This window comes from Rhinolophus sinicus, chromosome 1 (genome assembly GCF_057876585.1).
Source record: "Rhinolophus sinicus isolate RSI-liver-muscle chromosome 1, RSI-T2T, whole genome shotgun sequence".
Classification (NCBI taxonomy): Eukaryota; Metazoa; Chordata; class Mammalia; order Chiroptera; family Rhinolophidae; genus Rhinolophus; species Rhinolophus sinicus.
The window spans coordinates 106,534,039-106,547,877 of NC_142501.1; the positions used below are offsets into that span (position 1 = coordinate 106,534,039).

The 13,839-nt window shown below is 35.5% G+C and overlaps 1 protein-coding gene across 14 annotated transcripts in view; it reads left to right on the plus strand.

Annotated features, from left to right (window-relative positions):
* The first annotated feature begins 8,394 nt into the window (after window positions 1-8,394).
* Window positions 8,395-13,839, plus strand: part of TASOR2 (transcription activation suppressor family member 2) — a 66,588-nt gene continuing 61,143 nt past the window's right edge. For 6 of the 14 annotated variants that reach the window (XM_074325027.2, XM_019738230.3, XM_019738233.3 and 3 more), the window contains exon 1: window positions 8,405-8,926. In XM_074325027.2, coding sequence (XP_074181128.2) covers window positions 8,869-8,926 — 58 coding nt within the window. In that variant the 5' untranslated portion in view covers window positions 8,405-8,868. Of the gene's footprint in view, window positions 8,927-10,945; window positions 11,076-13,839 lie in introns of all 14 variants that reach the window. The other 8 variants (XM_074325034.2, XM_074325035.2, XM_074325031.2 and 5 more) reach the window with 3 other exon arrangements.

Below are 13,839 nucleotides of genomic sequence, written 5' to 3' on the forward strand. Positions count from 1 at the left end.
ATCTCTTCACTTGTTAGAGTTCCATTCAGGTTGTTTATTTCTTCTAGAGTCAGTTTTCAGTAGCTTTTTAATATTGCTAGGTATCCATCTATTTCACCCAATTTATGTAATTTATTGGCGTATAGTTGCATATATGAGGTCTGCCAATGAAGTTCACGAACTCATCCTAGAAAAAGTTCTCATTGCTGAACATCTCTACTCTGAATATCTCTACATACCTCATTGCTGAATATCACTACTGTCACCTTCGAAGTACTCCCCTTGGGAAGCTATGCACTGACACCAGCAACTAGTCCAACCTTCAAAGCAACTTTGGAACTCTTTTTCTGGAATGGCCATCAGACCTGTCGTAGTATTACCCTTGATGTCCTGAATGTCATCAAAATGTCTTCCTTTCAGTATTTTCTTTATCATTGGGTAAAGAAAAAAGTCATTGGTGGCCAGATCAGGTGAGTAGGGAGGGTGTTCCAATACAGTTATTTGTTTACTGGCTAAAAACTCCCTCACAGTGCCATGTGAGCTGGTGCATTGTCATGAGGCAAGAATCATGAATTGTTGATGAAAAGTTCGGGTCATTTTACTCTAACTTTTTCATGCAGCCTTTTCAGCACTTCCAAATAGTAAAGTTGGTTAACTGTTTGTCCACTTGGTACCAATACATAATGAATAATCCCTCTGATATCAAAAAAAGTTAGCAACATCTTTGCAACAAGTTTGCAAACTTTATTGTCAGACCTCCTACTACTTCCTTAAAACCCTATTTATTTTTGTAAGGTTCATATACAGTTCCCTCTTTCATTTCTGATTCTAGTTATTTTGAGTCTTCTTTTTTTCTTAGTCAATCTCACTAAAGGTCTGTCAATTTTGTCAGTATTTTCAAAGAACTACATTTGATATTGGTGTTTTTTTTCTATTGTTATTCTGTTCTCCATTTCCTTCATTTCTGTGCTAATGTTTATTATTTCTATTTTACTGCTTGTTTTAGGTTTACTTTGCTTTTGTTTTATCAGTTTCTCAAGGTGGTATTAAATTATTGATTGGAGATTTTATTTATTTCTTAATATAGGCACTTACAGGCATAAATTTCCCTCTAAGCATTTTTTTAACTAGGTTTTGGTGTGTAGTGTCTTAATATTCACTCAACACAAAGTATGTTTTTTAATCCTCTTTTGATTTATTCTTGGAGCCATTGGCTACTTAGGAGTGTGTTAATGTCCACATATTTGTAAGTTTCCTAATTTTTTTCTGGCTGTTGATTGCTAATTGCATTGCCTTGTACGCAGAGACTACATTAAATATACTGAGGTTTGTTTTATAACCTAGTATATAGTCTACTCTGTAGAATGTTTTATGTGCACTTGAGAAGAATGTATATTCTATTGTTGAGTATTCTGTTCTGCAGAGGTCTGTTAGTTCCAATTGGTTTATAGTGTTGTTCCAGTCTTATATTTACTTGTGATTTCTTATTTAGTTATTTTATTCATTACTGAAAGTGGAATATTAAAGTCTCCAACTATTACTGTTCAATTACCTATTTCTCCCTTCATTTCTGCAGTTTTTGCTTCCATGTTTTACAGTTCTGTTATTTCTATGTACAATTGTTTTTATCTTCCTTATGAATCAACCCTTTTATGATAAAATTTCCCTCTTTAGTTCCAGTAACATCTTTTTTTGTTTGTTTTGAAGTTGATTTTGTCTCATATTAGTATAGCTATTTTCTTATGGATCCTGTCTGCATGATATTTCTTTTCCATCCATTTACTTTTGATATATTTATATCTTTTTTTTTATTAGTTCCAGGTGCAAAAGACAAAGTAATACTTAGACGTTTATCATTTATATCCCTCACACTGTGTGAACCCCCCTCCCCCCATCCACTATCCCTCTGACATCGCCCAGAGCCATTACATTTCCACTGTCTCTATTCCTAATGCTGTATTCCCTTCTTGTAAGTATATACATACATATATATACATATATATACATATATATACATAAAATTATAGTTGGCATTCATTATTGTTCAACTTCAGCTTCAGGTGTACAGTCCAGAGATCAGGCATCTACATCATCCCTGAAGTGGTCTCCCAAATGGGACAAGTGTCCATCGGATACCCTACAAAATCTTTACAACATTATTGATTACATTCCCCAAATTAATTTTGAAAACCCCGTAGCCATCTTGTGGTTACTGACTGTTTTCTAATCCCCTCACCTTCCCCCTTATCCCCACCCCCCCCATCTAGCAACCCTCAGTTAATATATTTGTATCTTTGATTCTAAAGTGTTTCTCCCACAGACAGCTTATAGCTGGATAATTTTTTAAAATTCATTGTGCTGATTCATTCACATTTAATGTTGTTGATATAGTTGGATTTATGTCTGCTATTATATTTTTTGTTTTCTCTATGTCTCATATCTTATTTGGTCTTCTATTCCTCCTTTCCTTACTTCCATTTACATTCAATGAATATTTCCTATTGTAGCATTTTCATTTTTTAACTTTAATCTTATTTTTTTTAGTGGTTGCTCTAGGGTTTGCCATATACAAGGTCTAACAATTACATTCGCAAATCAGAGCAATGACAGCTCTGATGGCCATTCCAGAAAAAGAGTTCCAAAATTGCTTTGATGGGTGGGCTAGGCACTGATGTCGGTTCATAACTTCCCAAGGGGAGTACTTTGAAGGTGATCATAGTGATATTCAGCAATGAGGTATGTAGCACTTTTTCTAGGATGAGTTTGCGAACTTAATTAGCAGAACTTGTACATGATAACTTGTCAGAATCAGCTTCAGATTTATACCAGTTTATTCCAGTGATATGAAGAAATGCTACATCTTTATAGCTCCTCTCCTTTTTCTTTCCTTTTGTGGTATTGTTATACATATTATATTTATTAAATGTTACAAACCCAATATAACAACATATTGTTATAATTACTTTACCACTAGTTAGCCTGTCCTTAGCCAAATATAGCCTTTCTCCTTTGTGCTTTTATTAGCAAATTATACATATGTTTTAAGCCCAATATTATATTATATACATATTATTTCATACAATTTTTTTTATGTTATAAGAAGGGAGAAAATGTACTTATACTGTTTTTTATCATTACATAGTTAACTTTACCAGTGTCCTTTGGTTTTTCATGTGAATTCAGATTACCATCTTGGTCACTTGGTTTCAACATGAAGAATTTCTTTAGTATTTATTGTAAGGCAGATCTGAGAGTAATAAATTCTTTCAGTTTTTGTTTACCTGGGACAGTCTCTTATTCATTTTCATTTTTTGAAGATAGATTTGCTGGATATAGGATCCTTGGTTGACAGGATTTTTTCCTTTGAGCACTTTAAATATGTCATCCCACTGCTTTCTAGATTCTTGTTTCTGCTGAGAGGTCAGCTCTTAATATTATTTGGATTCTCTTGTAAGTGAAGTCATTTTTCTGATATTATTGGGATTCTCTTATAAGTAATGTCATTTTTCTGTTGCTACTTTCAAGGTTTTGTCCTTGTCTTTGACTTTTAGTATTTGCCCTTGCCTTTGACTTTCAGACAACATGTGTCTGTGAATCTCTTTGAATTTATCTCACTTGGAGTTTATTGAGCTTCCTGGATGTGTATATTATTGTTTTTCGGCAAATTTGGGGAAAGGGGTTCAGCCATTATTTCTTTGAATATTTTTTTCTCCTTTATTTCTATTTATTTTTACTCCCACTACACATAGGTTTGTGTACTCAGTATTATCCCACATTTCTCCAAGGCTCTGATCATCTTTCTTCACTCCTTTTCCCTCCTCTGTTCTTCGGCTTGCATAATCCCTATTCATCTATCTTCAAGTTTGTTAATTTTTCCTTCTTCAATATAAAATCTATTGTTGAACCCCTCTAGTGTTTTTTCAGCTATTGTGTTTTTCAACTTCATACTTTACATTTAGATCTTTTTTATACCTTCTCTTTACTGATATTTTCCATTTGATGTGACGTTGTCATACCTTCCTTTAATTCTTTTATCACACTTTCCTTTAGTTTGTTGAACATATTTATAATGGCCACTTTGAAGTTTTTCTCTGTTAAATCCAACATTAGTCACTCTCACAGGAGTTTCTGTTGTTTGCTTTTTTTTTTCTCAGTGTGTGGGTCATACTCTCCTGTTTCTTTGCAAGCTTCATAATCTTTGGTTGGAAGCTGGACATTTTAGATAGTAAATTGCCCCAACTCTGTGTACTTACCTCCCCTCCCCACTTAGAGGTGTATTACTGTTATTTGCTTCTTTATTTAGTGACTTGCTGGATTATTTTATGATATATATTTCCCCGTACACACAGTTTTGAGCTTCTGTTGTTTCTCTTCAGGGAGGTACAGCTTTGGGTATGCCCACAGTCACCCTGATATGATAGTAGTATTGGTAGAACTCTCTTCCTTTTAAATAGATATTCTTAATAACTCTGTATCTATTAAAGAAATAAAATATGTACTTAAAAACACTCCTATAAAGAAAATGCCAGCCCTGATGATTTCACTGCTTAATTCTATTCGGCAATTTTGGAAGAAATATTTACCAATTTTAATCAAAGTATTTTGAAAATTAAAAGAGGAGGGAATACTTACCAACTCATCTGTGAGGCTAGAGTTACCCTGATATCCAAAATAAGACATTACAACAGAAGTAAACTATAGACCAATATTCCTCATGAACATAAATGCCAAGATCCTTAACAAAATATCAGTGCTTCATGTCCAATAATATAAAAAAAGGATTTAAAAAATTCTGCAAATCCTTTTCCTTTCCAAAAAACTATAATACTACAAAAGATTGTCAACAAGAACCGTTACCTCCTCCTTAAATAAACAAGTAACAGTTTCACCTTTCAAAGAAAGAAAGAATGTTAATGCATCCTAATTAAATTGGTCTTATCCCAGGAACTCATGATTGGCTTAACATTTGAAAATCACTTAATATAATTCACCATATTTGTAGACTAAACAAGAAAAACTATATAATCCTCTCAATAGATGCAGATAAAATTTAACACCTATTTATGATAAAAGCTCTCAAAAACTAGAAATAAAAGGGAAGCTTCTCAACCTAAAAAAGGATGCAGAACGCCAAAGCTAACATTATACTTAATGGTGAAAAACTAAATGCTTTTCTCCTAAGATCAGTGATAAGATAAAAATGTTTGCTCTCACCTGTTATATTAATCACTGAATTAGAGGCTTTAAAAAATGCAAACAGGAAAAAATACAGATTGGGGAAAAAAGTATTTTTTAATTGAATTTTATTTATTTATTTTTTATTAAAGTTTATTGGGCTGACAATTGTTTGTAAAGTTACATAGGTTTCAGGTGTAAAAAAGTATTTTTATTTGCAGTCAACACTTTTGTCTTAGAAAAATCTTAAAGAATACACACACACACACACACACACACACACACACAGAGTTATTCGATCTAGTAAGTGAGTTCAGCAAGTTTTGGGTAGAAGGTTAATATAGAAAAATCAATTTTATTTCTATATATTAGCAACAAACCATTGTAAAGTAGAACTTTTAAGTACCATCAAAAACATAAAGAGATAAATATAACAAAATGTGTACTAGACCTGTACACTGAAAACTATAAATATTGCTCAGAGAAATTTTAAAAAGACCTAAATAAATATATCATGTTAATGAATTTGAAAATGGAATATGACGATGTCATTTCTCCTCAAATTGATCTATATATTGAACAAAAATCATAACATCTGTTTTTTTTGTTTGTTTTTTTAGGTAGAAAATAAGCTTATTCTAAAATTTATACAGAAATTCATAAAAACATGGCCAAAACATATTTGAAAAAGAACAAAGTTGGAGGCAATGCAAATTCAAACCATAACACACCCTCCAGAGTAGCTAAAATTGAGAAGTGTTGGCAATCGGGTGGCCAGTTGGCTCAGTTGGTTAGAGTGCACTACTCATAACACCAAGGTCGCCGGTTCAACTTCCACGTGGGTCAATGAGCTGCGCCCTGCACTAAATTGAAAACAACAACTTGACTTGGAGCTGATGGGTCCTGGAAAAACACACTCTTTCCCAGTAAAAATATTAAGAAAAGGAGAGTGTTGGCAGTAAATGTAGCGTAACTAGAATTCTCATACATTGCTTGTGAAATGTAACTTGGTAAAACCAATTTGCAAAAAGTTTGGCATTATCTATTAAAGTTGAACATAGACCTCTTTTATTGCCACAATAATGCTGCATAATAAATCACCCCAAACTCAGTAGCTTATGACAACAGCATTAATTCTCATTCTCACCAATCTTCCAGATGTCTAAGGTTCTGCAAATCTAAACTGGATTTGGGCTGCAGGTGGATTCACATCTGCTCAACATATGTTTGGTCTGAGGGCCCAGGCTGAAGGGGCAATGGCTACATGAGACACGATCTTCTCATGTGCATCATCTGAGCTCAAGAGCCAAATCAAATTGTACAAACACACTTAAGAGTCCTGTTCATATCATGTCTGCTAATTTTCTATCAGCCAGTAACAATGGACTAGAGAAGTAAACTGGCCAACAGTGGGAGGGAAAAGAGAATAAATATTTACTGAAACAAAAATCCAAATCATATCCAGAATGGTGCACACCCAACAGAAATAATGCACATGTGAACAAAGAAACAATAAGAATGTTCAAGCAGCATTGTTCATAATAGCCAAGAACTGGAAACAATCCAAACGACTATCAACAGTACAATGGATAAAAAAAATATGCTACATCCATATCTACTCTACAGATATCCCCTGCTATCCGAAAGTAGAACATTCCTTATGAAATCAAAATGGTGAAAAGTGAAGAAGATCCCCCACTTTCCAAAACATCATGTGATGTTACTTTGCTACATTTGTATAGTAATGGCTTTTTTTTTGTAGTGAAAACAGGTACTAAGGTAGAGCTTTTGTAAAAGTAAGATGTCAAAACGCAAATTTTCTGAAAGCGATACCTGCACAGCAGTGAAAATGAAAGAGTAAGTGCACAGAAAAACACGTTACTCACCAAGTTACTCCAAAGAAACCAGGCACAAAAATCATTCAATTTATATAAAGTTCAAACCACAAGCAAAACTAAATGGTAAAGTTTAGGGATGTATATTTAGGCAGCAAACCTATAAAGAAATGTAAGGAAGAGATGACCATGGAAATTAGATTAGTGGTTAGGTTTGATGATAAGGAAAGGGGGGTGGGTATGGATTGGGAGGTGGCACAAAAGGGAGCTTCTGGGGTTTGGGCCATGTTCTATTTCTTGACCAGGGTAGTGGTTTCATAAGTATTTGCTCTGTGATAAATGAGAGACTTGTACACTCTGGTTTTGTGTATTTCCAAAACATCTGTTTCATTCTCTGCTTCTACAGTCAACCTTGTTTTGTTTTCTGCTTGAAAAGCTCGTCTTCCGTCTTTTAAAAACTGGTTTGGTATGCTTTTATCATTGAGGTTTGAGCTGAAATGTTCCTTTTTCAGTGAGACCTTGTAGCTCTGCCTGTTCCGCCATGGGCCTCCAAACTCCAACCCCATCATCCAGCATTTCCAATTTGTTTTCATAGCAGCATTGTTAAATGAAATTTTGTTTTTGTTGTGGTGGTGGTGGTGGTGACTTGCAACTGTCATCCACCTGTAGAATAAACTTCATTATGTGCAGGATCCTTTTCTAGTTTCTTCACGACTGTAATCTTAGTGCCTAATTCCGCATCTAGCCACGGTAAACAAGGTTGATATTGAAAGAGTAAATTTTCCTGTTCCCATCATGTGTTACAGTGCCTGGCTCATGGTGTCTATAGCACGTTAATATATCTCATTGGTAGAATTAATAATATTTGTGGTCCCTTAGCTCTCTATGCATAGATAATAAAGTTCTAAAGATGTTTTCCTAGGGAACTACCACGTAAACAAATGTTACATGGATTTAACATTTATGAAATTACAACAAAGACGAAATTTCATAAATGCTTCTTTTGGGCAAAACAAAACAAGCGTCATCACGGCAGTTTCGGCGAGAGACGCAAAGCCGCCCGATGGTAGAGCAAGCGAACCCCCACAGCACACGTAGGCTCGTCACAGAGGTATTCCGCGTTTTTTCCATTCGCTTTTTCCACGTTCGGCGACGTGCCAGCCCCGCGAGACGCCGGGCCCCGCTCCGACGCTGTGCACGCCAGTTCCGTCGTCCAATCCCAGGGCGCGTTGCGGACTCGCGTCTGCGCAGAGATAAGAAGGCAGCGCCGCGTGGACGCCTGCCGCAGTTGGCGCCTGCGCGTCGACTTGTCCTGCGTGATTGGCTTCTGCTTTTTGGGGGTGCGCCACAGTTCAGTTTTCACTTTCTCTTCCCCCCTTTCCCGAGGCCTTGGGGTTTTACTTCCGGTTGCCAGTGGCGTCACTGAGAAAGTCGACATGTTCCCTCGGGCCGCGGGGCTTCTCGGCGTGGCTTCCTTTCTATGACTCTGTGGGGGAGGGACGACGGGTGGCTGACTAGCGCGGTGGGCCCTGCGGGCTTCGAGCGTGGACACCGGGCCCGTGTCCCTCCCGCCTGCGCCTCAGGGCCGCCGCGCAAGGCCCGGGCCGGCCCCCTCACGCTCCTGGGCGGAGAGGAAGGACGGGCTGCGACGTGGAGGGTCCTGCGCGCCTCTGACGAACCTGTGCAAAGCGGGCGCCGAGAGCGCCCATAGGAAATCCGGGAGGAGAGTCCTGAAAAAAGGCGGCTCGAGGGCTCCCTAGCCGGGAAGGAGGCAGAGAAGGCAGCTCATTAACAAGGTCCAAAAACATCTCACATTTGGCCGCGAGGGACGGACAAAAAAGGAAGCGCATGTGTGGAGGAGTGGACAACGTATAAAACCATGAGGAAGAAATTGAATAATCCCAAATTCTCGGCGGCGGCGACAGCACAAAAGACAGGTAAAATTTCCTCGGTGTGGGCTCCTTGGTTTGTGGACCTTTGTAGACACCTGGAAGGGAGGAGGAGACCCCGTCCTCCGAGGCTAAATGCTTGGCGTGAGCTGCTTGGGCGTTTGTGGTTCCTATTGGGGGCTTCGCTGTTGTAGTTTAAATTTTAAAAATTATAAAAGCTTTTGCGTGCTTTTCTTGAATGATGAATGACTAACGTGTTCTTGCCTGTTTTCCCTGCTCTGGGGTGCCTGGGGTGGGAGGGGCCGGTCGTTTTCAGAATCGTTTTTGCTTTGCCGCTCTTTGGATTTTACTACACCTTTTACCACCTGTGGCCATTCTCAATATCGATCTTAATTTGTTCCAGGAAGTCAGCATTTTACAAGTTCGTATAGGGCTTCAAAATTCAGTTTTTCCGTTTTTGAGCCAGCGTCTAGAACGGTGTAAGCATTTCCTTTGAGTTGCTTTTCAGAGGAGTCTTCATCCTTGTGGATATTATAATAAATATGTAGTTGAACCTTTGCTCGTTTGGTATGGACTGGCTGTTAAATAATTTTCTAAGGGTTCTTTATGAACTTTGCACCTCAGGTTTCTTTCTGTAGAGACGTCATGACAGTGCATCCCCCTTTCTTTTTAAAAGTAGGTATAAAAGGAAGAGATCTCTCCATAGGGAGAGTTATTTAGCAAAAAAACTGAAGTAGCACATAAGGAATGTCATAATAGGTTGGTCCATGCAATCCAGCAGTTTGTCTGAAAGAGGTACCAAGCTGCATTTTGTGGGAGAATGTGGAAGATTAACCTCAAAATTTGAGGAAGATACTTTGAAAATCCTCAAGTTTCATTTAATTACCATTTGTCTATTTGCAATCCAAAAATTTAACCTTCTTTATTCTCCCTGTAAGGTAAAATTAGAATAAGGTTTAAGAAAATATATTCTAAACTTAAGTGTTGTGTATGGTGTTACTGTACTAACATTAGTGATCTAAAGGCCCCTGTGTTCCCCTGAAAAAACATTAGAAGGGAAAGGGGGTGTGTATATGATATTTAATATTACAGGATCCAGATTGGTAGTAAGCCTAGTCAGGAAGTTTATACCAAGCAGATACTCCTTAATAGTATAAGAATACTCTTCTGTTGAAAAATTACCTTTTAGAACTGGATAGCACTGTATAATATGTTCAGTACATCAGTAAATAACTAACCCAAACTAGAGATGAAAAAAAGTGACATTGTTTGTATACAATTATTTTAAGAAAGACAAAGAACAGTGTTTGAAATTTTGTGTTTTCAGGACATTTCTCAAACGTTACCAGTTCTCTTTAAAAAGGAGCTGTATCATGAGCATCTCCTGTAATAACAACGTAGTTGCTTAAATGAATTAAAATTCTCAGTGCCTAAAAACTTGCCTGAGACATAATCATTTGTTAATTAAATGCAGTGTGGTATCTATTTAGTATAATTAAATAGATATGGCATCTATTTATCAAATGTGAGTTTTTCATCCCTCTCTGAAGGGATAAGTTATTTTCAAGTTTTCCCTTATAACTAATGATGCTGCAGTGATTATGTTTTTTGGTATTATAAACAATGCTTCATGTGCTCATGACAGTATTTCTGTAGAATTGATTTCCTATTGATAGTATTTCTGTAGAATTGATTCTCTATTGGAATGCTGGTTACTAATGCTGTTAAATTGTCCTGAAATCATTGTACCCTTTTATCTTCACTCAAAAGGTGTTTTTATCTTCTTGCTGGCCAACATTGGATGGTAACATTATTTCTTTAATATTTTACCAATCTTCTGATAATTGAAAATAACATCTCATTTTAATTTTTATCTTCCTTGGGTAATAAGAAAGTTAAACATTTTTGGCCTGGTCATCCTTTGCTCGTTTATTTTTGGGGGTTCTGAACTATTCTTTGACCCACTTAGCTATTGCCAGACTGTTTTGATGATTGTAGCTTTATTATATATTTTTGTACTTTCTTTTGAAAAAAGCTTTGGGCTCTCTTTTTGCGTTTTTCTTCCAGATGAAATTTAGAACCATCCTTTCAAGTTCTGTAGAAAATCTTGTTGGGATATTGTTTGTGATTGCATTGAATTTATAGATTAATTTGAGAAGAGAGACATTCTTTTGAGTTTTTCCTTCTAGGAGAATAGGTATGTCTTCTTGTTTCTTCTATTAAAATTTTTGTTGTGAAATATATCATTTATATGTACTGTAAAACAACAAAAAAATATATTTCTACCCAGCTTAATACAACATCGCAAGTACTGTGGAAGCCTTTACTGCTCCCCAGAAGCAAAATGTTCCCTGCCCCATCACCATGGATATCCTGAATTTTGTGTTATTCTCTTGCCTTTCTTTATAATTTTATCAATTATTTGTGTACCCTTAACCAACATATAATTCCACCTGTTTTGGAACTTTATTTAAATAGGATCATTCTGTATAGTTTGTGAATTACTTTTGTTAAATATTATGTTCCTGAGATTCATCCATGTTGAAGCATATGCCTATAGTTCAGCAATTCAGAAACTTTTTGATTTCAGGACTCCTTAACACTTTTAAAAACTAAGGACCTCCTAAGATCTTTTGTTTATTTGGATTATATTAGATATTAAAACTAGCTAATTTTAAATATAATAGATGTGACATCTATTGGTATATTTATTGCTACCTCTAGTAATAATAAGAAACCTATTAAACTTTAACGTAAATAACATTTTTAATGAAACATTACTATTTTCCAAAACAAAACAAAAAATTAGTGACAAGAGTAGCTTTGTTTTACACTTTTGCAAAGATCTTTAATGACTATGGAGTCTCATGTTTGCTTCTGCATTCAATCTGTTGCAATATACTGTTTTGGTTGAAGTATATGAAGAAAATCTGTCCTCAGCTGTGTATTTAGAAATGGGTTGCAAATACCTTTTCTGTCTCTTTGTGGTGTTTTTGATGAGCAGAAATCCTTAATTTTAAAGGTTTCCATTTCATGTCTGTATACTTGGAATTATTTGTGTGTAATTTGGAGTACAGATATAATTTAACTTTATTCTCATGTGGATAACTAATTGTGGTAGAATTTACCATTGAATCCACTTGGGTCTGAAGTTTTGCTACTGGCAGATTTTTGACTAGTGATAAAATTTCTTTAGTGGTTACAGTATTATCCAGATTTTTTTTGGTAATTTTGTCAGTTGTGGTGAGTTAGATTTTTCTAGGACTCTGTCCATTTTGTCTAAATTTTTAACATTTTTTGGGCACAGAGTTGTTTTTTTTCAAGGAGGGCCCAGCTCACAGTGGCCCATGTGGGGATCGAACTGGCAACCTTAGTGTTATTAGCACCACACTCTAACCAACTGAGCTAACTGCCACCCCCTAGAGTTAAGAGTGCCCTCTTACTATCGTTAATGTCTGAAGCATATGTAATTATGTCTCCTTTTTTTCATTTCTGATATTGAATGTGTCTGTCCATTTCCTCTCTTTCTGTTAATTCATCTTGCCTCTAGTTTATCAGTTAGAATTGTCTTTTCAGTGATTTTTAAAATTTTGTGGTATTTCTATTGTATATTTCTTTTTGTGTTAATTTAATAAATTAAAAAAACTTTTGAGATCGCTGTAGATTCATATGCACTTGTGTGTTTGAGATGTCTCTTAAAGAGCACCTGTTGGAATTTTTTAATGCAATTTTAAAACTTTTTTAGCTGGGATATTTACATTTTTATATTTACAATTGCTCTTACTTTGTTCTTTCTATTTGTCCTGGCTGTTCTATATTTGTTTTTCTCTCCTTTTTTTTATTTTTTAAATATTGACTTAATATCTTTTATCATTCCAGTTTTCTCACATAATAGTTTGGAAATTCTGTGGTTTTTTTCTCTTTATAGTTAGCCTAGAAATAGCATGTGTCTTTGACTCTTCATAATCTAAAAATAACCAGTATCTTTACTTTCCTATTAGACAATACCAGAACCTTAGAAGTTTAACTTCATTCAGCCTCTTCATCACTTGTATGTTAACTATCATATAAATTTTATAACTCTCATAAAAATATCATAAAAATATTCTTACCAGAAAGAAGCATACCTGTTTAGAATTATTGTTATGTTTTACAGTCAGTGCTTATGTATATTTTCCACATTTTTACTACTTTGTTATTCGTTGCTTCTTTTATCTTTTAGACCATCCATCTGGGGCCATTTTCCTTCTATTTAAAATATGTCCTTTGGAATGGCTTTTATTGAAGGTCTTTTGAGGATGAACTCTTTCAATTTTTGTTTACCTGAAAATGTCTTTGTTTCACTGTCACTTTTGAAGGATGTTTTTGCTGAATAGAGCAGTTTAGTTTGGCAGTTGTTTTTAGTACATGGAAGATCTTATTCCTCTATCTTTTGGTTTCCGTGATTGCTATTGAGAAGTCAGCTGTCAGTCTCAATACTTTTTTCTCTGGCTGCTTTGATATTTTTCTTTGTTTTCAGCTTTCTGCTGTTGCACTGTAATGCATCTTTGTTTCTTGGGATTATTTGGCTTCTAAAATCTATAAATTGGAGATGTTTTGAAGTGTGTTTAGTGGCTATTCATAATTCCTGAACTGTGAATTTCCATTTTTATATTCTATTGATAATGTCTATCTTAATGTATAAAAAAATCTTTGATAAACTACGTAGTATATATTTTTCTCCTGGTCTTTTGCTTTTCACTTTGTTTCCCATGGCTTCCCCAACAGAATGCATTGCCAAAGTTGTGGATTTTTGATCATCTGATAAGTGAAAGGTGAAACTTGATAATAAAACTCTGGGACTTGTCTTTTGCGAGAGGGGGTAGAACTATGACTACTCTTTTCAGCTTTTCATCATAATTGGTTTATTCAGAAGTTTCTTCCATTTTGACCAATGTTGATAAATTCTTACAGTTTTCAAG